This window comes from Sinocyclocheilus rhinocerous, unplaced genomic scaffold (assembly GCF_001515625.1).
Source record: "Sinocyclocheilus rhinocerous isolate Xijiao unplaced genomic scaffold, SAMN03320098_v1.1 scaffold603, whole genome shotgun sequence".
NCBI lineage: Eukaryota > Metazoa > Chordata > Actinopteri > Cypriniformes > Cyprinidae > Sinocyclocheilus > Sinocyclocheilus rhinocerous.
In genome coordinates this window covers 1,098,255-1,123,124 of record NW_015656630.1, presented here as the reverse complement: position 1 = coordinate 1,123,124, position 24,870 = coordinate 1,098,255, and the positions used below count along the sequence as shown (strand labels likewise).

The window sequence follows — 24,870 nt, the reverse complement described above, 5'->3', positions numbered from 1 at the left end:
GCTCTCACTTGTTTTAAAAGTCAAAGGAAGTGGTACTGAAGGAGTGTGGGTTCTCTAGTGGTTGGGTATACTTAAAGATGTAAACACCAGTATTAATTCAGAGGGATTACGACTAGTTTCATTTCCTCGTAAATTATCCTCCTTGCATTCTGCGTTGCGCGTTTGATTTAGTGGAAGTCGACTCAGCTGTGAGATTGCGGTTTGACCTTGTGGATCCACTGTGTTTAGGCTTAATTACCCATCAGTCTTCAGTGCTAGAATGTGATTGGCATAATTTTGGAAAGCAGTGAAATTGCTTCACTCACAAGAGAGAGACAGACTATGGAAAATAGAGATAGCCTATTGTGAAGAGGTGGAAATGAAACGATTTTTAATTAAGCGATTTTGTGATCTTATTGTGAATTTGCGCAATGTCCAATAAAACACAAGTATCCAACCCAATCTCATGATAAAACCTGACTATTTTATGAGGTGGCGATTTCATATTATTTCGTACAATGTGATTAAAACGGACATGTATGATTTTAGAAAAAAACCTAACCGCTAACAGCAGGTCATATATAAATTCATATAAAATAGGCAGTTATTTGCCAAAACAGTAAAATTATGGAAGACTGTTTCCACCACAAGATAAAAAGGTCACTTATTATCTTACCATTCCGACTTTTTTTCACACAAGTCAGGGTTTATATTTCATAATTATTACTTTTCTTGTGCAACTCTGAAAATAAAAATGTAAGAATTACAAGATATAAACTCTGAATTGCAATTCTGAAATGAGAAGTCAGATTGTGAGATACAAGCTCGCAATTATGAGGAAATGTCAGAATTGTTAGAAAAAGTTAAAATGACTTTTTTTCAATTTATTCATTCTATAGCAGAACCAAAAAAGTCAGAATTGCAAGATATAACTGATACACCCAGAGCATAAACACACAGAAACACAGTGTTTACAAAACCTCATCTCTGATGAAACCAATGTAATCTTGGAGAAGTCCCCATATAGAGAAAAGGCCTAGAAATGAAAGCGTCATTATGTTTCGATCATATAAGCCAGATTCCTTGAACCTTGCCCATAAACAAGCTTTGAATCATGCAATCGGATTGTGTTGTCTCCTGTACAGTTGTCTCTTTAAACGCACAAATAATGCATTTGGACATTCTTGAGCGTCTTAAATTGTTCAACAAGAGTGGCCTTTTGTGCACTTCTACCACAAAAGATGGAACACAAACAATGATGTAACTACTGTATAAAAAACTGGAACATTGTGTATAACGCTGTTATCTTTAACTGTACTCTTGTGGCTTTCTGCTGTGCACAAGGAAGATTGGCTTGTGCAAAGATTTGTTTAGCTTATTATGTGTGATAACGTCAGTCTAACCGTTCAATTAAGTGTCAATCAGGAGGATTTTAATAGGAGTAGAAATTTTCATCAATTGTAAAATCACATAAATTTGCATAAAGGAACTGTGAGCGCAGTGTTTTTCCAGAGAAAAGATGCTTCTCTCTTAGAAGAATGACATAAATGACTTAATTGTATAGCCATGAAAAGATTATGTGATGTGCATTTGTGCCAAATGTAGCGTCTGGACCACTCAAACACACAATATATATTTTGTTTTTATATTTAACAAATACTCTGTAACCCCCCTCAGTTAACAAGCCATATGAGGACCCATGAACCCTTCCCCCCGAAATGCGTAACACCCCAGGAAGCCGAACAGGCTCCTGGTTGCATGGCAACCAACGCTGATATCACTGGGTTTATTGGCCAAAAGAATGCAAAGCAGGGAAAAGCCCTGCATGTCCCAGGGCAAGAGGCAGAGTAGAAATGGACTTTTCTACTAATTAATTCATAGGAAAACCTTTCTTTGAATGAACACACATCATCCTTCAGGTCATTGGGTATATTATTGTCATCATGTATTTGGTCTTTGAAATTGTATACTGTTATGCAGACTTATAATCGAAACACCCTCCTGTCAGCTTACATATATATATCTCCACCATGTTTAGTATCTATGAATTCGCCTTCTGATGATCGAAACGAGCGTGTATATTATATGTTGGTACATAGGCAATATATTAGTGTCCTGAGAATCTTTAGTAATTTCGATTCAAGTTCCATTTGCAAATTACCATGCCCTCACACAAAGGGTCATAAAAACTCCCCAGTATCTCAAAACTCCCACTTGGGATACCGGCCTTTCTCATTGGACAAGCCCATCTTGAGAGGCGGGGATCTTCTCCGACCTTAAAGGCCCACACCAGGGACCCTCCCCAGTCGGTGGTTTGTTGGAATTCTGAGAGGATGTGAGAAAAACGCACCCGGAAACCCTAAGCTCGTGCCAGGCTTCGGCCTTGTCTTTCCATTCATCAAGTTACTCTGACGCAAACTGGTTCTTTTCATCAACCAACTTCAGCAAGATCCACATGAACTTTCAGATTGCATCAAGCCTTTCTTTCAGACAGACGGGACATGCAAGTATCCAAACTTAGTCTTATTAATTGATACATGAGGTATCATCGGCACCTTTTTACAAAGGTGTGTTTGAACTAAGAATCTGACGTTTCCCTCAGGTGTAGATCTGCTGAATATGCAAATGTTTCCATAACTTCATTCCTTATTTCTCTTCTCTGTACTGAGTTAAGCTTTAACCCTTTCCTATACAAACTGTGTGTGTGAGTGTGTGTGTGTGTGTGTGTATGTGTATGTTAGACCAGTTTAAGTGTTTATGTGTATGTTAGACTAGTTTAAGTGTTTATGTAGTTAATAAAACCTTACTTGTATCACACTTGACGTTGTTCATTGTTTGCTAATAACTGGAGTCACTTAATCATGCAGATTTATGCTACAAGCTTTTGTAAAATTGTACAGTAAGAAAGTTATTTCCCTTAACCAGGAAATTAACGTTCTTAGAATTGACAAGACAGTTGACCCTGAGAGGTCAAGTAAATATCTACAGCGGATCTAAAATATTCATAATTATAACTAGTTATGATTAATTATTCATATTTCCCATGAGCTGATTCGTTACACAAAACATCTTTACTACCGAGATATACTTATTAAATCAATGTAAAGATGATATATTATGGTAGCTGTAGTTCTTTTTTTATTTTACACTGGACAATGCATTTTATTCATACATACAAGGTGATTTCTAAATTTCTAGATTTGTACACATTAAATGGACAATATTAACATGTATGAGCACAACACAGATCATCAGAACCTCTGACCCACAGGGTCATCCTGAAAACCATTAAAATAATCAGATTTATTGCTTTAATAAAATATTCTCTGGTTTGTTTACAGAAACAAACTAAATATAAAATTAAATAAAACAGTCTTCATGCTTTTTCCTATTTGCTTATCATGCCTTGTAAAATGACTCTGGACTCTACAAAGGCGCTATAAAAACAATTTTTAAAAAAAAGTCTATGCATGATCACTAAAATGAGGTATTAAATATATCTTAAATATTTATCAAGGACAAACAAAATAATATTTATGTCATAATCCAAGTAAAATTTCAGATGTAGATTTTCAGTATGATTTGTATACTGTATATGGGCAATTGCTACTGGGGATGAAGGAAAACAGAGATATACTAAGCATAGTGTGAAAAAAAATCCCATTTGTAGCCACAACTTCAAAGCAACCTTAATGAGAACTTTTTTCTTCAACATACAGTAAGTCTATAACATTCTAAACAATTAACAGATGTTTCTGAAGTGTCAAAATTGCTCCCTCCTAAACTAAATCAAAGTCACAAAAACCGCAGCATAAACAGCAAAGCACTAAAATGCCAGATGTGCGATGAGAGATTAATATGTACTTGTCATGTATACAAACAGCTCTACATAAACAGCTCTTCATTTATGTAAAACGCACCTGTGTGCTTTCATTCCTGGAATCATTTTGAGTACGCATATATTGCAAACCTTGAAGCTTTGACAAAAATTTAATTATATGAACTGTTTTTCTCCACAGCTTCTATATAGTCCATAGAATGAAACAGGTTTCCTCTGTCCTTCAAGACTGTTGTCATAGCAAAACACTGGCTGTCCAAAGACATACTTGGAAGATTTGGTCTTCCTTAGTCATAAATATCAGCAGTACTCAACCTTTTTGACGCCAAGGTCGCCCATTGTCCACAGCAATATTCAAAGGCCCCAAGACTTTTTACTAAAACTAAGACTTTATATCCAGTTTTTCTTAAATGTTTTACTCAATTTCTAGCTGATAAAATAATTATTTCATGGCATTTTAAGCATTTACTAATTTCCATTAATTTAGTTTTCCAGGTCTAGAAATAACACTTTTAAAATAGCCTCATATATCCATGTTTTCCAAGACTGTAGGAATCCTGGTTTTTCAATTAAAAAGATGTTGAGGGGGTCAAAAGAACAGTATCTTGGTTTTAAATCTTTTGAAATCATCTTGAGACACCCTTGTAAGTTTGCTGAGGCCTCCTGGTTGAGAACCACTGCTGTATATGGATTCCATCAATAAAATATGTGGTTTCTCAATAAACACAGTAGCATACCTAGTACACAAACCCCCTATCATCATGTTTTTCAGATGCGCTCATGAAAAAGTATGAGTTAATAATGTTCTCACACGCATCTAGTTAAAGGATAGTTCACCCAAAAATAAAAATTTACTCACCTTTACATGGTTCCAAACCTGTGTGACTTTCTTCAGTAAAAAACAAAAGAAGATATTTTGAAGAATGTCTATAAGATCATTCTTCACAATAAAGTAAATGGGATCCAATGCATTTTGGACCTCCAATCCAATTGTTTCGGACCTCAGTTTCTCATTGTATGGAGAAAAAGAGTTCAAAAAATTTAAAATACCTTCTTTTGTGTTCTACACCAGAAAGTTGTACAAGTTGAAACGACAATAGAGTGAGTAAATTATGACAGAATTCTCATTTTTGGGTGAGCTATTCCTTTAATGAAGTACATGAAGAATAATCACTAGTGTACAGTATGGTTGAGGCTGTGAGAGTCCAGACTTTTCCATTCCTGACAGATCAGCACACATGTTCAGGTCGAGTCCTCAGTTGCATGATCACAAGCTTCCAGTGTAATTAAGGACTCTTTGTCCAGTTAACGGTCAGTAATACTCTCTCATGCCAGACAAAGAAGTCTTTGGGCTCTGACTACGCAAGCGTTGGGCCCGAAGTGAAATCCTGCCCAGTCTGTCGATCTCCTGCTGGCTGCCGAAGGGGTGCGTGTCCTCCCAGACACGCGGACGCTCCTCCCAGGCCAGTAGGGGAGGGTGAGAGAGCAGGTACTGGCTGGAGTGATGATAGTCGGGTCTGGATTGGCCCTTGCTAAAACCCAGCGGGTGAACAGTAGAGGCGTTGTCGTAGTGATCAGGGTGACGGTATTCTTCATATACAGGCGAGTTGTTGTCGTCCAGGGTTAGGGACGTGCGGAAATCTCTCTGGCCCTGGTATCGTCGTAACGGGTAGCCAGTCTGCAGCGATAGAGTGCTGCCATCCAACCGCACGCTGCCGCCCAGGCGGATAGGGGTGCCGCCTAGCCGTGTAGGGGTCAGGGGAGGTGGAGGAGCAGGAAGGGGTGGAGGAGGTGGTGTAGGGGTCTGGTCTCGAGGTGGTGATTCCAGTCCTGGGAGACACGTGTCAAGCCACTCCGAGGTTTGCCATTGGTAGGCTGGAAAATACATGCAGAGTATCAGAAAGTGCCTGAGCATATGCAACTTTCACTTAATGCGGATTTATATATGTCACGTGTAAAAGACTTTATGACTTTATATATTTATACATTTTTACACAATTTCAGCAGCCATTACTCCAGTCTTCAGCATCACATGACCCTTCAGAAATCATTCTAATATGCAGATTTTGTGCTCAAGAAACATCAATGTTGAAAACAGTTTTTTCTGCTTAACTTGTACTTGTGTTGTTGTTGTTTTTTATACTAGATCTTTATTGTACTGTATTATTATTATTAGCTACTTTTATTTATTATTATTATTATTTGTGACCCTGGACCACAAAACCAGACCAGGTATATTTGTAGCAATAGACAACAATACATTATTATGGGTCAAAATTATCGATTTTTCTTTTATGCCAAAAATCATTAGGATATTAAGTAAAGATCATGTTCCATGAAGATGTTTTGTAAATTTCCTACTGTAAATATATTAAAACTTAATTTTGATTAGTAATATGCATTGCTAAGAACTGCATTTGGACAACTTTAAAGGCGCTTTTTCTCAATATTTTGATTTTTTTTCACCCTCAGATTCCAGATTTTCAAATAGTTGTATCTCGGCCAAATATTGTCCTATCCTAACAAACCATACATCACTGGAAAGCTTATTTATTCAGCTTCCAGATGATGTATAAATCCCAATTTCAAAAAATGGACCCTTATGACTGGTTTTGTGGTCCAGGGTCACATTTATTTATTTAACTTTTTAAGAAGTTAATACTTAATTATTAATTATTCAGCAAAGACACATTAAATTGATCAAAAACGTATCACATTATCCACAAAAAACAATAAGAATAATAAGAACTATTAACAATTGAGCACTTGAGCTTACTTGAGTTGATCTCAAGTGAGCTTTAAATAGAAAATAAAATTAAAAATGTACTATGAATTATATATATATATATATTTTTTTTTTTTTCTTTCTTTCTTTTCTGTGAGTTGTTTTCTTGAATTTGTTTCAAGTGAGTAGAAAATGCAAACTGTCATGGAACCTTGATATTGAAATACACAAGTTCTCTAGTTTAGTACAGTTAATGAAGATATAAGCTCTTACAATTCATAAAATACTCTTTGATGAATTCCACGCATATCTCATCCTCACAGTGGAGGTGTGGGCTTGCTGTGTAGAGACATAAAATGGAAAATGTTTCAGGGGGAGCGTTTTAATGAGTTATGAGATGGAAACAAATAAACAAGAGCCAAATCAAAAACAAAACAGTCAGAACAATCAACCTGTTCATGCTTGATGAAATATTAAAGATGGAATGTTTTAATATGGGATGCGTGTAAAGGTTTAGAAATATGTCTGACCAAGTGAAAAAGAGGAACAGATATTAAAGTAAAATGGAACAATAAACCAAACATAAAGAGGACTCACAGAGGGTACTGTGAGGCTGCACGTCGCCCAGACCTGCAACTGTTAGGAGAAGAGGAAAACACATCATGTATCACTGCTTATGTTTAGCTTGTTTAATGTGACCTACTCAACATCCTTGTTGTATAAACATGTTGTATAAATGAATCCGATTTTAGCAGTACATAACTACTGAAAATTATGATTACTCAATCATTTCCCCTCTTTTTGTACGTAAGGGTTAAGTTTAATAGTAATTAGTTAAATTAAAATGTTTTATTTGAATTCAAAAATTATAACTAATTCATATTTGATTAATAATAAAAGTATATTTTAATCTATTTAAAATTAATATTAACATGCATTTGTAAGATATAAATTGCATTAAATGTATACATTTAAAATACATATGTTGTTTATATTAATTATTATATTATTTTAATTAAATAGTAATGAATATATTATTAAATAAATATTATTACATAAATATTAAATAAATAAAAATATTTAACAACTGAAATATAACAAAGAAACAGTTGAAAATGTATACATTTTAATAAGAGTAAATGATTAAAATTAAAATGTTTAATTCAACTAAAAATAAATAATTACTATTTGATCATTTTTTTAAAATATTAAAAAATGTATATCAAAATTAGATTTAAAAAAATTATATTTGTAAATACATTTAAAATACACATGCAGATTATATATTATTTAATATCACTTAAATCAGCCTGACTACATTAGGTTAGACCAGTTATTTAGAAATAGTAATGAATATAATAGCAATAAATAGAATAAACAGTAAGAGTTATTAAGAGGCAATTAATTAAATAAATTAAAAAGTATTTTTCTAAATTTAAATGAATTTATAATAAAAATATTAGCTAACTAATACTTAATTAATATAAAATATATTTAAATGTATTATATTTATATAATATAGTTATAAAGTTATATTATATTTAAAATGAATTTATTTAAATTTATTATTAAAATAATATTTTAAAATATATTTGTAAGATATAAATTGTATTAAATGTATACATTTAAAATACATATACACATACTTATTATAACTTAAATCAACCTGACTGCATTAGGTTACACGAAAGTTATTTAGAAATAGTAATTAATACAATAGTAATAAATAAGATAATAAATAGAAATGAGTAATAACAGAAATATTTTCTCAAGGCAACAACTGAAAGTTTACTCATTTTAAAGTTTAAGAATGTTGGTCCAAGACCCAAAAAAGTTGTTGATCCAGGAACATGTCCTACTTGGATAAATCACATTGTGCTGTTTAGCATAACCAACAAAAACAGTCCACTTTCATCCAGACCTCTGAGAAAGAAGATGGAGCTGAGAACTCCTCAGACAGCAAAAATTACCATAGCGTGTGAGACTTTCAAGCAAACAGCTTGTTTTCGCACTGATTGGAAACAGCTTTGGTCTAGGGCAGGTTTAATTAGAGACTGGTTCTGGTGCGCCTCAAAAACAGGTCACTGTAGCTGAGCCACGGAGTACAGGGATGCTGTTCTTCACTAACTAATGGCTAGTTAAATAGTTCAGACTCTAATCCTACTTTGTCCAGCGTGGACTGAAATCCTGCATGAATGGACACTTCAGTTCCTGCGCTCTGGGATTTCACCTTTACCTTTTCATGCAGCGTGGTTTATCCCTCTAACATTTAAACTGAATAATACTATAAAATATTACTACACGGCACTCTATTTGACTCTACAGCTCTATACTTCATTCTGTCAGTTGCAGCATTCTATGGTCAGTTTTTCTTCTATAATGATGCTAAACGGTGTAATTGACTGTTGTATCCAGGCAACCGATTTCCTTGCAGTGCTGGATGTCTGTAGTATCACTCTATACTGTACCTTTCTTTCTTCTGACACAATAAAATACTTTCACCTCAAATCAATGTTTCACATCCATTTATTTATTTATTTGCCTAGAAGCCATCTAATAAGCAGGAAGTTCTGTTTCGCATCGGTGTCCTGATGACTTGTTGGGTTTATTTTGCAATGATGCCAACAATATTTCTAAATAATACACTATAACATGATAATATTTCTAAAATTATTATTAAATATATTTTAATTAAAAATGAAATAAAACTAAGAATAAAGAATATTTGGTAACAGTTAACAATAAGGTTTCATTTGTTGACACTAGTTAACACCAGTAACATGAATTAACAATTAAAGTTGATTAACGTAATTTCAACATTTAAAAATACATTAATAAAATCAAAAGTTGCATAATATAGAAACACAAAAAAAGAATTATTTTCATATATAATATCACAAAAATAATTTAAAAAGTAATAATAAAAATAAGGAATAATTTGTTAAATCATTTTGAAATTAAATAATTCAAAACTTACTAAAGAAAGAAAGAAAGAAAGAGAGAGAGAGTTGGACAGACAGACGGACAGATGTATGGATGGAAATAATAATAATAATAATAATGCAGAAAATAAATAATAATGTTTATTAAAAAACAATAAATAAATAAATAAGAAAGAAAGAAAAGTAGGTAGGTAGGTAGACAGACAGACAGATGGAAATAATAATAATAATAATAATAATAATAATAATAATAATAATAATGCCGAAAATAAAGAATAATGTTTATTAAAAATAAATAAATAAGAAAGAGATGGATGGATGGAAGGAAGGAAGGAAGGAAGGAAAAAAAGAAAGAAAGCAATAAAGAAAGAGATGGATGGATGGATAGATAATGCAGAAAATAAAGAATAATATTATGGATGGATGGATGGATGGATGGATAGATAGATAGAAAGAGAGAAAAATACTGGGCAAAATTATGAAGAGAAAGATTAATAGTTAATTTTGTCAACATTTAGCAGTAAACTATGACATGGAGTAAAAGCCACACAACTCTAATTTTGATTTTGTTGGGCATTTAACGAGTCATGTAATAGAAACTGACTCATACCTTCATTTTCAATGGTGTCCACTGCATTGTTCACCAGTCGTATCACCGTCACTATGGAGGCTAGGGCATAACCAAATGTAAAATGCCAGGCAACAATTGAATCAATGATCAAACACTTCAAACAAACATCAAACACGGAATGAAAACCTTACATAAGCATTTCTATAAACCACTATGACCCATCTGTAATCCTCCAGCATCATGAAATCTGCTAAACAGAAGCAAGTGGACCTCTGATGTGTCAGTCTGGCATCTATTTTGTACAGCCGAAGTGATACTACACTACTGAGTCATGATAGCAATGGCGTTTGGAGAGCATATCAAAGGTAGATGGATTGTAATTACTGCACTGACCTATTCAGGATGTCACTTTGTTAAAGCAGGGTAGGGTTATTACTAATCCTCATGATTTCCTTTTGGAAAGATCAGACAACGCAAGTCATCTTAATTAGGTGAATGGAATAATCAGTTACCTCTGCCTGAGATTAGGTCATTATAATACAGGTGGGTGCGTGAGAGTTTATGTACAGTATATGTTAATGTGATAATGTTGCATGTGTGTGTGTGTGTTTTTAATCAGGTCTTTTTAGTATATAAATGCAGGAAGTGACTCAAATTGGAGTTAAATGTCAGTCTGTCCAGCACTCAAAGCTATCATATGACTTCAGAAGACTTGTTCTTTTGTGGTGCTTTTTTCCTTATTTATGCATTTATTGTGAAAATAAATGTGAAACAGAGCTGAAAAAGAAACAGAAATATCAACAAAACACTATAAAAAAGGCTAAATGTGTTTATTATAATGAGTTTGTGGATATTATTATTTTACGTTTTTAAATTATACGTTTTTTAATAATGTTCTGTAATTGTTAATAATTAAAAATCTAAGACCTTGCAGTTTAGGCATAAGATGCCATTAAAGGGGTCATTCAATGGAGAAGCAAAATGGTCTTAAAGGGGTCATTTGATGCGATTTCAATTTTTACTTTCTCTTTGGAGGTGAGGGGCGTAACATTTCCGACTCGCGGTTGAGGTATTCGGCCAATCACAACGCATTGGATAGCTGGCCAATCAGAGCACACCTCGCTTTTCAGACCGATTAGTTTTGTAAAAATCGACGCGTTTCAAAAAGGCGGGGCATAGAGGAGAAACAATAATGTACAGTATGTGGAAAATAATGTGTTTATTTAACTTTAAACCGCATAAACACATTTCATTACACCAAATACACAAGATAATGTTCTTTTTAGCAGCATCATATGACCCCTTTAATATTTACACATATGAGAGGTTACTCTACAGTTAAAAAATTGCAGGCTTGGTCTAATGATTTTTGTGGGACCATATGGGATTTGGAAATGTTTATGTAAGGTTACAGTAATGGTTAAAACATGACAGGATAAGATGCTTTAAAAAGTCCACCTTAAAAGCCATTTGCTAAACTTTTCTATAGTTAAACTTTAAATATTCTTTGAGCAGAGAAAGTTTTCGGAGGTTGTTTGGAGGGTATGTTAAGGACTTTGGGTCTTGCAATGCATGTTTCTCACCGTTGTCGTCGCAGGAATCGGACTGGAAGGACCTGAGGGAGTGCGCCTCGCTCGTGCTGCTGTCGGAGAAGCAGGTGACCTCTTCTGGTGCATTTCCAGCTTCTGCAGAAGAATACAATAGCAGATTCTTATACAGATCCACACACATGGAAATGCATGCAGCTGTGCTATACATTCACACTATACAATCACTCTATACAGTACACACAGCAGGGCTCAACAATAGGGATGGTTTAGGGCCAGCATGAGAGTTGTCACGATATCTTTTTCATAATTTTCCAGCTAAAGTGTTTATGAATGTATAAATGTCATGGAGCTGAACAATTTCCAGCCATTATGCACAATAAACACTAATAAAATTGTTTTAACTTTATATTTAAAAAAACGATACGTTATATTTATTTATATATATATACTGTATACATATTCAATGTACACTGTCTAAGTTCATGTTTTTTTGTGAGTTATAATAGCTTCCACTGTTTCCACTTACCTTATCTGATATGAATACCAATCATTATGACTAATATCAGAGTTACCAAACTTTTGTAACATTATTTTAAAACCATTCATTTAACAAGTGAAAACAGCAGCACACAACAACAACAAAATGCATATTTTTCAGATATGCATCTCTTTTTGTTATTTATATATATATACTGTATATATATATATATATATATATATAAAATTTATATATATTTACACTACCGTTTACATTTTTTGAAAAACTGGGGGTCAGTAATATTTTTTATGTCTTTGAAAGAAGTCTCTTATGCTAAGGCTGCATTAATTTAATGAAAAATACCGCAAAAACAATATATTAATAAGTAATAGTGTGAAATGTTATTACAATTTTAAAATAACTGTTTTCGATTTTAACAATCTTTAACTTGTAATTTATTCCTATGATGGCAAAGCTGCATTTCCAACAGCCATAATTCCAGTCTCCAGTGTCACATGATCCTTCAGAAATCAGTCTAATATGTTGATTTGCTGTTCAAGAAGCATTTTGTCACGGATGCACTGCTGAGCGGACTGAGGAGCAAGGAACGGAGAGAGACGAGGAGTACATCAATCCAACTGGGTTTAATTGACACAACGGAACATGGAACACTCACGCTATACATAATGACATGAACAATACCGGACCCTGGAGCACACACAGGGAACCCTATTTATACACACAGGAGGAGGGGATGACGAGACACACCTGGGAGCAATGAAACATCAAGGGAAACACCTGGGACAAATTAAACATGGGAAAGGAAGGCACATGAGGAGCAAAACAACCACAAAACACGGAACAGAGTCTGACATAACGCCCCCCTCCGGAAGGCGTGTCCTCACGCCATATAACATCCAATGGGGAGGGGGGGATGGGCACTCTGGAGGTCCCTCAGGACAGACACGGGACAGTGGGCCTCCAGAGCGGTACCCGTTCGGGGTGCCAGCAGGGGACTCAGGAGGCCATGGCGGATCCGGGGACTTGGGAGGCCAAGGCGGATCCTGGGACTCGGGAGGCCATGGCGGAGCAGGGGAATCGGGAGGCCAAGGCGGATCTGGGGACTCCGGAGGCCACGGCTTGCCACATTAACTGCCGGCTGACTTGGGGAAGCCGCGGACGGCGGCGGACTGGTTCTGGCTCGGGACCGGACACTCCCCAGACACCGGAAGACACCTTCCCTCCAAGTTAGTCCAGTGGTGTCTGGGAGGTCCACGGGGCGATGGTAGTGGGCCCCGAGCCAGAACAGCTGATTGAGGACGGCGTCCCCTAACGCCGTCACCTCAGCGAGCTTGCAGAACTCCCGGGCGTACTCGTAGAAGGGGAGATTGCGGCGAGCTCGGGCAGCGAGGCGAGCGGCAATTTCCATCGCCGCGAGGAAAAAGTCGCCGCTCACTTTCGGTTTTGGGTCCGGTATTCTGTCACGGGTGCACTGCTGAGCGGACTGAGGAGCAAGGAACGGAGAGAGACGAGGAGTACATCAATCCAACTGGGTTTAATTGACACAACGGAACATGGAACACTCACGCTATACATAATGACATGAACAATACCGGACCCTGGAGCACACACAGGGAACCCTATTTATACACACAGGAGGAGGGGATGACGAGACACACCTGGGAGCAATGAAACATCAAGGGAAACACCTGGGACAAATTAAACATGGGAAAGGAAGGCACATGAGGAGCAAAACAACCACAAAACACGGAACAGAGTCTGACACATTTCTTATTATTTTTCACCACTGAAAACAGTTGTGTTGTTTAATGTGTTTGTGTCTTTATGGTCACTTTTGAACGAACTAAAAAATATTTTTTAAGCCAGTGAAAATACTGCCATGTCGAGTCTGAACTACTGGCCCATTTGCATTCACTAAACAGACATCTAATATCCAAAAACCAGACATGCACATACGCACAAACAAAATCGCATTTACAGCTTAATACTCTCTACGGCATAAAAATCTTTCAAATCTGCTAAAGTGAAAGAGCAATAATATCCGTCCTATATTTATCCCAGACTACGCGCTGCAAAAGCTAACAACCAGTCCATGACAAATTAATTTCTGCTTGAAGAAAACACTAACAAGACCAAGGTCATCCACTTGAGAACACAAATCGAAGAGAAAATTTACATAGGTAATGCATTTCCACAAGCGGAAGTGTAATAATCACCTTCACATATGTACTAGCTGCCAACCTACATGGCCAGACTGTTAAATATTTTATTAGGAGAAAGGTTCCTGTTGGCCTATTTTGTGCTACGATACAGCACAGCAGATGGTTCTGATTACTATAATCTGGTTTGTTGTAAAACTATTTTTGAGTCCCTGGTCAATTTTCAAGATATGAAAAATCGCAAGAATGCTGAATATGAAATCATAAAAAAGAAACTCATTGTGAAGGGAGATTTGATTAAAACCCAGTTTTTTTTTTATATACATTATTGCAATTAACGCATTATGCATAGCATTTATCACAATGTGGATGGATGTTTCTGTTTGAATCTTGAAGATTCACTCTAAATGCTTTACTTTCTCCTTTTGTGTGAAACCCTCGTGTTATCTCTAAGGTAATTACACTCCATCACACATTATTGTAAGATGGATTTTCCAAATGGAGACTGTGGTGCATATGTATAATCTCATCCACACAAAGACTGGCATTTAATTGGCCACGGGGAGTTACGGAGTCACGCTGAAACGCTGCCGTTTTGTCATCCTCCGTTTGATTTGGGATGAGTAGAAAGTGTGTGTGCCAAATCATTACCCTCGGTTCTGTACGCTTCCTCTGCGTCCGCCTGATAACCCCTGTCTTCCCACTCCAGAGCTTGGACTTGATGCTCCATAGCATTATCCTCATCGTCGTCCTCTTCCCACGGAGGCTTGCGGATTGGGCTGCGTTCGGACGGGTTCGAGGACAAAGACTGGGGAAGATTGGGCGCCACGCTGCAGACGGCCACACCTCTCCGCGGCATCCCGAGGATGTGTGGCGGCTCCGCCTGGAAAGTGCTCATCTGCGGAGGGCAGGAGAGGGTGGCCAGCCCTCCCTCCGTCTTTTCCGTTTCCCCTCGAGGAATTCCCTGGCAGTGGGGAAGCGTGTAGGCTGTGGGCCGCACCATGACCTGCGGCGGCCCTCCTGCGCTGTCGTTCCGGTAGAGGCTGGCGCGACACTCGCCGCTGACCCGTACAGCTTTGAACTCGATGCCCTCCGCTCCCATGCCCGTGTTATGCAGCATGTAGTTGGTCTCTGTGGAGATTCCCACCGCCTCCCCGCGGCTCCAGTCCTTCCGGAGGACTTTTTTGCGGAACACGGCCAGCAGGGTCAGCAGGACCAACACCACAAAGAGCAACACGCCGATGCCGATGATCTCTCCCGGTCCGACGTACGACAGGGCCCCGGCCTGAGTGTCTGGGCCATCCAGAGACGGCTGGCCACAAAATTGACCCTCGAAACCAATGGTGCAGTTACAGTAGAAGGCTCCGAATGTGTTCACACATGCCCCTCCATTCTCACACTCCTCCCTCTCACACTCGTTCACATCCTCGTCGCATCTGTGGACAGAAGGATTGTGTCAGACTGTTGGGAATTAAATACTAGCTTACTATTTACTGTATACTGTACAGTATACACTGCATTCTATTCTTTAAAGCATTGGTCTCAAACTCAATTCCTGGAGGGCCACAGCTCTGCACATTTTAGCTCCAACCCAAATCAAACAAACCCGATCACACACAGCTAATCAAGCTCTTTAGGATTACTAGGAACTTCCAAGCAGGTGTGAGTTGGACCTGGTTGGAGCTAAACTCTGCAGAGCTGTGGCCCTCCAGGAACTGAGTTGAGACCCCTGAAAGGGATACATACTCCAGGAAAAAATATATATATATTCACCCTTGAACCGTCCTAGATGTATTTGACTTTCTTTTTTAGACAAACAGGTATCGAGTTCTAGGTATCTACACTATTGTTCAAAAGTTTGGGGTCAGTAAGATTTTTTTTGTGTTTTTGAAAGAATTCTGTTATGCCCACTGTGGTTGCATTTATTTGATCAAAAATACAGTAAAACTGTAATATTGAAAAAAAAAATTATTAGCATTTAAATTAACTGTTTTTTATTTTGTAATTTATTCCTGTGAAGCTGAATTTTCAGCAGTCATTACTCCAGTCTCCAGTGTCACATGATCCTTTAGAAATCATTTTAATATGCTCATTAGAAATAATTTCTAATGTTGAATTTTTTTCAATAATTCAAAAGAACAGCATTTATCAGAAAAAAAAAAATTTTGAAAAGGTCTTTACTATCATTTAAAGCATTGGTCTCAAACTCAATTCCTGGAGGGCCACAGCTCTGCACATTTTAGCTCCAACCCAAATCAAACAAACCCGATCACACACAGCTAATCAAGCTCTTTAGGATTACTAGGAACTGCCAAGCAGGTGTGAGTTGGACCTGGTTGGAGCTAAACTCTGCAGAGCTGTGGCCCTCCAGGAACTGAGTTGAGACCCCTGCTTTAAAGGGATACTCCAGGAAAAAATATATATATATTCACCCTTGAACCGTCCTAGATGTATTTGACTTTCTTTTTTAGACAAACAGGTATCGAGTTCTAGGTATCTACACTATTGTTCAAAAGTTTGGGGTCAGTAAGATTTTTTTTGTGTTTTTGAAAGAATTCTGTTATGCCCACTGTGGTTGCATTTATTTGATCAAAAATACAGTAAAACTGTAATATTGAAAAAAAAAATTATTAGCATTTAAATTAACTGTTTTTTATTTTGTAATTTATTCCTGTGAAGCTGAATTTTCAGCAGTCATTACTCCAGTCTCCAGTGTCACATGATCCTTTAGAAATCATTTTAATATGCTCATTAGAAATAATTTCTAATGTTGAATTTTTTTCAATAATTCAAAAGAACAGCATTTATCAGAAAAAAAAAAATTTTGAAAAGGTCTTTACTATCACTTTTAATCAATTTAATGCATCCTTGTTTACACACTATAAACACTATCCCACACTATAAACTGCATGAATAATAAGAATATTGTTATTCTGAACACAGCCTTAGTGTTTCTCTCATTATCTAATTAGTTCTCAGAAGCAGAGAGAAAGAGGTTTCTTGTTGCCTTTTAAGATTCATAAATTTTCACATTTAGCTGAATTCCCCTCTGTGCTGCAAACAGCAAATATGTGAGGAGCTGTTGCTCAGAGAACTCTTTATACGTACCCTTGAGTACGAGAAAGTTCAACGAATCTCTCAAGCGAGCATAAGAGAGCATAATGAGAGGGTTGTTTGTATTGCGTAACGTAATGACACAGCTGATAAAGCAGAGAAAGTAGTTATGTAGTAGTTATATAAAGCTATTCGATTTTCATTACTTTCTCCCCACTACATAAAAGGACAGAGAGGAAAGGGGCACAGGTCCCAGTATCCCACTTTTCTCAGTCAGTTGTTTAAGTATAGGTTTAGATTTGCCTCTAAAAAGAAACAACAGCATCCTCTAGTGGAGAAATAACTGAATGACTGAATAACTGCATAGAAAAAAATATATTAGAGAAGCCTTAATGGGATTTTTGATGGACTGCTCTAAAATCTGTTCTTTATTTATTAAATGATTTTAGTCATTAGTGAGAAAGGTCTAATTAACACAAGCAAACAACATACCTATTTTACAGTGTCACGTATGTATTCAACCAGCAGTTCAAACAATCAAGGTCTGAGCAGGTGAACGCTAAGTGTAATGACTTTCAGAAGAGAGTGTAATTAAAATAAGCTGCTGGTTACCAATTCTGTTTAAATGCAAGATGGCCTTACCGAACAGATTTCAGAAGAAAAACTATTTTTCCTCATAAATGACATTGACTGTTAAACCATTTGATTGCAAAAAAAAATGGCCCCTTAAATGTTTTGCTTTTGTTAAGCAAGACTCTATGATTATGTTTTAATAGAAGATAAACATAAAAACCATGTCTGAGCAATTACAACTCAAAGCAATTTAAAAAATGAAAATATAAAAATCATTAGCACAGTTGTGATTGTTTTTGATTGTCAAAAGAAAATATATTTTTTACAAATTTAAAATAAAATAAAACAGCTTTTAATGTTAACCAATCACTTTTTGGTGATTAGAGGCCATATTAACTGTCAAATACAATAAAACCAACTTTTCAAAACATTTCACCTCTACAAACCTCATTTTCAAAAAAAAGTGATTGTTGACTAATTATATTCAATCAATTACCATATATAGTGTGTGTGTGCGTGTATACTATAATATATATATATATATTCATTTTAAAATGTACTGAAGAATGGTTAGAATTGCCCATTTTTTTAATGAGACAATCTACTGGGTAACACCAATAAAATAATATGTATATGTATTGATATATATTTAAAACATATGGAAATATGTATAAATTACCAAATCTCAATGTCTAGGAGCTAATTATTTTTGTCAAGTTATTTTCAAAATAACTGATTGGCATTAATCATATTTTAAGAGTATATATTACATACAATATATTACATACATTTATATTTTTTCACATGAAAATTACTAAAATAATAGTACCTACTGTGTAGTCCTTCTAGAGAAATTGACATTTTTACTTGATGTCTTATGTGTTATCATTTGTCTCAGTTACTACCAAACTGTCTGTGGTGTGACATCTTAAAAGTTATAAAGGTCTGAAATGTATGCAAGATTAATGGTAAATCCTACAAATAGAATATAATGAAATAAAATGTCTCACATGAGTCCCGTAAAGCCTTTGAGGCAACCGCAGAGGAAGGTGTTTCCCACAGCCTTACAATCACCCCCATTCTGACAAGGTGAGGGCACACAGGACGTCACCTCCATCTCACAGCGGGACCCCGTGAACTGTGGCAGGCAGCTGCATGAGAAGTCTGGGGACAAATTCAAAGAGAAACAAGACTTCTAAGACAGAGCTAATACAGAGCTAAGGACTAAAATCTGAACATCTGACCGTTATTGATGCATTGATGGTTATATGCGCTTTCTATTTCTCACCACCAGAGGGCAGCTTTGTACAAGAAGCTCCATTCTGGCACGGTCCTCCGAGGCACGGATCAGGGTATAAAACACATCCCAGCTTCAGGTCACTCAGCCCAGCTATCTCTGCATACCGGCTCCTCTTATTCTGAAGAGGGAGTTCATTCCCGTTGAGCATGATGGACCCGAGGCACCCCTGGAAGCCTTCTTGCGCCCGTGGGGGCCTCTGGCTGCCTCTGCCCACTGGTCCGTGCAACACCTGAGCCCCAAAGAACAGCGATCCGTCTGCGGCCAGGGGCCAGATGCGGACAGGGGCCCGCGCAGAACGCCGGCGCTCCACATAGCTGTCGTCCAGCGAAAGGAGAGTGTAGTTACTAGTGAGCTCCAGGGTCACGGCGTGCCAGGACCCATCATTGATTGGACGCCCTGAGATGCCCAGGATGTCCAGTCTGTTGTCACAGTCCATCTGGAACCACAGACGCCCTTCCTCTATCTGAACAAACACAAATATACAACCACTCACTAGAGCAAACACAATTGCACAGACAGCTCTTTATATTATATAATATATATATATAATATTTTTAAACTATTATTTTTTTTACATAATATTGTGTACTATTGTAATATTGTGTACCATAATGTCATTATTGTATTTGGTTTACTTGAACAAGAAAACCAGTAAAAACAATGATTTTTATTGATGAAATTAACATAAATTGTAAGTACCTACAATGACATGTACTTAATAATGCCCCCCAAAATTAAATATGACATACATATATAGATACACTACCATTCAATAGTTCAGGGGCTAGAGAATTTCACGGATACGGTACAAAATAGTTAGGTTTAAAAACATTATAAATTATATTGATTAGATGTCATTTTTATTGTAGGTGGGGGGAGTGAATGTACATCGCTCTCTTCCACCTTCAGTACCACGACTGAGGTGCCCTTGGCACCGAACCCCCAACTGCTCCCCGGGCGCCGCAGCATAAAGGGCTGCCCACTGCTCCGGGTGTGTGTTCACGGTGTGTGTGTGTGTTCACTGCTGTGTGTGTGCACTTAGGATGGGTTAAATGCAGAGCACTAATTCCTAGTATGGGTAACCATACTTGGCCACATGTCACGTCACTTTTTAGGTTAGTTAAATTTATTTATTCTTTTTTTTTTTAAGAAAAAAATCAATTCTTTGATTTAGCAAGGACACTGTTCAAAGATCCTAAAACAGTTTGCACAAAAATGTAAATAAAAAAGCAGCACAACTGTTTTCAATGTTTTCAACATTGATAATAAGAAAGAAATGTTTCTTGAGCAGCAAATCAGCATAATAGAATGATTTCTGAAGGATCATGTGACACTGAAGACTGGAGTAATGATGATGAAAATTCAGCTTTGCATCACAGGAATAATTTGCATAACATAGAATACACTTATTTTAAATTGTAATAATATTTCACAATATTGCTGTTTTTACTGTATTTTTTATCAAATAAATAATCCTTGGTGAGCATAAGAGACTTCTTTCAAAAACATTAAAAAACTCCTACCAACTCTAGACTTTTGAACGGTAGTAAAATTGTACTTAATAATGTGTATATAATCTAATGTAATGATGTAGAAAATAATAGTTTAAATCATATCTCTGTATCCATCTGACCTTGAGCAGTGTGCAGGGGTCAGCGCGTGTGTACATGATGACTCCTTGGCTGTGCAGCGTTCTGATTCTCAAGCCCAGCTTCATGTCTCTGCTCCTATCACTGTCCGTCACTCTGTATTTGATGTAACTGTTCCCTGCAAAGCTCAGAGATGTTTGGCCTGCCAGCACAGGTACAGAAATCAGTCAGTCAAGGGCTAACACCATATTTCAAAATCTGCTATTTATACATACTTTCACAAAAGATATTCGCACAAGTGTTTGGCCTCAATCACGTATGAAGAAATGTCATTTAAATATATATGTCTGACACACCCTCAGGATATTCCACAAGAGGGAACCGTTATTTTGAAGGGAAATGAATGTTTACGTAACTTTTGCCCACCATATCAAGCTAAAGGAAAATGCATTCTGAATTTTTGTCATGTATTAGTAGTGACACACTTGGAGCTGCCTGAGGGGCTCAAAATAAACATTTCTATATGGCATCACTTGTATTATATCATGCTATATGGTTTTCCCCAAAGTAAAAGCATGTTTTGGTAAGAACAAAATGTCTGTAGACATCCATTGCAACAAATTTGCCTTACATATCCAATGTTTTCATGCATGCATCAATCCCCATTTGATTTCAAATGATTAAAAATATTATGCAGTAACAGACTTTTTTTGTATGTTTTGAAATTTTCGAATATTTAAATAAATGCACTTGAATTTTAAGACAATGTTTATTAGGTGAATCTCTATTCTCTATTCTCTATACTAATTTATAACTAAATTATTACATAAATAAATATATGTGATATATGTTATTTTTAATTTTGTATTTGCAATCAAAATTATTTTTTTACATCTTCCCTCAAATGCTGCAATTAAATGTGAAAAAGCATTTGAATATTTACCAGCTTACATGTGTTGAAAGTGTTGCAAACCCTCTTTTTGAAATATAAAATGTTGCTTTACCCAACATTATACATGGCCTCAAACCAGGGTTTAAAAGGAGCAGCGTGAAAAGCCCATTTGATCTAACCTGCGCACTTGTCCAGCGTGTCAGGCAGACACTGGCAGAAAGATGGCGCTGCAGGGCCGCTGCGCACACACTGCATGTCAGACGGACACGTTTGGCCATCGCAAAGCTCCAGAGAAGATGGACATATTCCTCCTGCAGTGGGTACAAAAAGTTAGAAAGCAAGCAAATGGAAATTCTGCCACTCAAGCTACTGTTTGAATTTAATCAACCAGGATAAATAATGCATACTATGAAATGCCTCCTACAATAAACAGGGTTGCCAAATTTGGTTACCTGGCTGGAGTGAGATTTTGATGGAATGGGCAGATCAATTACAGGCACCTATTTGAGGTTTTGAGGAGGCAACAATTCATTTTTTATTTTATCTTAATACTTAAGGTTACTGTAGTACAGTTTATATTAAATTTTCAATACTGAAATGCATGCTGTTTACCTACCTAATGTTTTAGAGGGGCACCAGTAAGTATTATTAATAATAATAATGCTCATCATTTGCGGATAATTTGGGCAATATTTACTCAAAAACTGATTGAAAGAAAAAAAGTTGATAAAAAAAAGACTGAATCCAATATTAGGTAATAATATAGCATAAGGAGAAATGTATATGCAATATGCCAAAAGTGTAACGTTTTAGGTAGGCGTGGCTGACTCTTAACTTTTAAAAAGAATATCTCTTTGGATTTGAGACTTTAGTCTTTGCAACTTTACAGATCTTCTTTATGCACCAAGAGCTTATAACACTCCAAAGAAAAAGGAAAACTTGAAATCGCATCATATGACCCCTTTAAGGTTAGCATGAGAACCTGAAAGCATGTGTCTCACGCCAATTGTTTGAGATCTGGCAACCCTGGAATAAATCTGAATCAGTTTTGCCAGTTTTATCATTTGAGACAAAATCAAATTGCTAACCTGGACACGTGCACATCTCTATCCTGCTGAAGCATGGAGACACAAAGCTCACTCTGGAGGTGGTGTAGGTGACCAAGCCGATGGGGTCGAGGTTTTGAGGAGGCAACAATTCATTTTTTATTTTATCTTAATACTTAAGGTTACTGTAGTACAGTTTATATTAAATTTTCAATACTGAAATGCATGCTGTTTACCTACCTAATGTTTTAGAGGGGCACCAGTAAGTATTATTAATAATAATAATGCTCATCATTTGCGGATAATTTGGGCAATATTTACTCAAAAACTGATTGAAAGAAAAAAAGTTGATAAAAAAAAGACTGAATCCAATATTAGGTAATAATATAAACTGATTGAAAGAAAACAAGTTGATAAAAAAAAGACTGAATCCAATATTAGGTAATAATATAGCATAAGGAGAAATGTATATGCAATATGCCAAAAGTGTAACTAGGTGGAGGGGGAAAAATCCTCAAAAAAAGTACAAAAATTATCCAAAAAGAAAGAAGAGTGAAGTTGTTATACCCTGTGGGAGCAAAGTCAGCAGGTTTTAGTCTAATGCAATAAAATTAACTAGCATTTTTGGGGAAAAGAAAATCCTCTCCAGGACAGATAAATGACCAGAACACAACATGAGAGTTGAGATTCCATTATAGTTACTGTTCCTATAAAACATACTTTCTTGCGTAAATTTGATGTTCAACAACAATATTTGATGACATTTCTAATATTTAATCTAAATTATTGCTCATTTTTCTCTGTTCTCTGCTTTATGTGTATTTGATGTTTAAAGTTAGCTGCTATTCACTTGCTCTTATGTTTTGTGAAATGGAAATATGCGCCTGACTTTGAAGTCATAACTTTTTCCCAGAATAAAGAATATAAGATTATAATGTAAGTCAAGCACATTTAGCATTTTCTTGTTATTTTCCCTGAGATGTATTAAAGGGGTCATATGATGCTATTTTAAAGATCATTATTTTGTGTATTTGGTGTAACAGAATATGTTGACATCAGGTGAGAACCTGAAAGCATGTGTCTCACGCCAATTGTTTGAGATCTGGCAACCCTGGAATAAATCTGAATCAGTTTTGCCAGTTTTATCATTTGAGACAAAATCAAATTGCTAACCTGGACACGTGCACATCTCTATCCTGCTGAAGCATGGAGACACAAAGCTCACTCTGGAGGTGGTGTAGGTGACCAAGCCGATGGGGTCGAGACTGAGGGTGAGCTCACAGACTCTCTCCCCGCACTCAAGCTCTCCTGAGCAGCTCTGATCCAAGACGCTGACCACCCTCAGCGCTCCCTTTAGGAAACCCTTCACCTCCTCCAGCTTGAGAGCCAGCTCTCCTGGACCCATATAACCCCCATCTGGTGTCTCCACAGCAAGGAGCACCTCCAGCTGACTGGAGCGACTCAGTGGCTGCACTCCCAGGATGTGAAGAGGGTCTGGTCCATCAATAACACCTGTCCCATCACCAACCAGTGAGGTACGGAGCACCTTCTTTAGCTCTTCCATGTACACACCCACAAAGTCCTCAGGGGACAGGTCTTGAAAATGCAGAGTCACTGCATTCTGCACCATCTCATCCGTGGCTTGCTCCACCTGGACGCAAATGCCCACGGTCACAGAAAACCGCCCATCACTGACTGTAGCATTTAGGGAGTATCTGAAAAAAAATGTTACTGAGCATTACTGATCATTAGGCAGCTATGCAAAAACATATATTTTATTCTATAAAATCTCAATTCTGAGAAGTTGCAGTTGTGACGAAAAAATCTGAATTATGAGAATTGTGACAAGATTGTTTCTGCCAAGGAATAAAATATTTTGACTTGACTTTTTAATCATACAATATCAGTTCAGTATCATATAATCTTTTTCAGAATTGTTTGACTTTTTCTCAGAAGTACAATAAAGAAAGTCAGAATTGTCAGATATAAACTCAAGTTGTAAAACATTTATTTATTTTAAATTCTGAGGTATAAATAAGCTTCCATAATTTGATGAAGAAGTTCACATTAAACAAATAACCTGGGAAGAATTTTACAATGCCTTCATTTATTCTGGCTATTTTTCAAATGCTTTATATATATATATATATATA

The 24,870-nt window shown here is 36.5% G+C and overlaps 1 protein-coding gene across 1 annotated transcript in view; it reads right to left on the bottom strand.

The window, feature by feature from the left end:
* Positions 1-4,954: 4,954 nt before the first annotated feature.
* The window catches only part of fat3b (FAT atypical cadherin 3b), a 61,323-nt gene continuing 41,407 nt past the window's right edge, over positions 4,955-24,870 (bottom strand). Inside the window, exons 21-31 of the mRNA XM_016528277.1 lie at positions 23,891-24,432; positions 21,851-21,982; positions 20,824-20,981; positions 19,179-19,653; positions 18,901-19,054; positions 14,915-15,699; positions 11,639-11,740; positions 10,095-10,154; positions 7,140-7,178; positions 6,816-6,881; positions 4,955-5,692 (exon numbers count right to left, since the gene is read on the bottom strand). Coding sequence (XP_016383763.1) covers positions 5,130-5,692; positions 6,816-6,881; positions 7,140-7,178; positions 10,095-10,154; positions 11,639-11,740; positions 14,915-15,699; positions 18,901-19,054; positions 19,179-19,653; positions 20,824-20,981; positions 21,851-21,982; positions 23,891-24,432 — 3,076 coding nt within the window. The 3' untranslated portion in view covers positions 4,955-5,129. The remainder of the gene's footprint in view (positions 5,693-6,815; positions 6,882-7,139; positions 7,179-10,094; positions 10,155-11,638; positions 11,741-14,914; positions 15,700-18,900; positions 19,055-19,178; positions 19,654-20,823; positions 20,982-21,850; positions 21,983-23,890; positions 24,433-24,870) is intronic.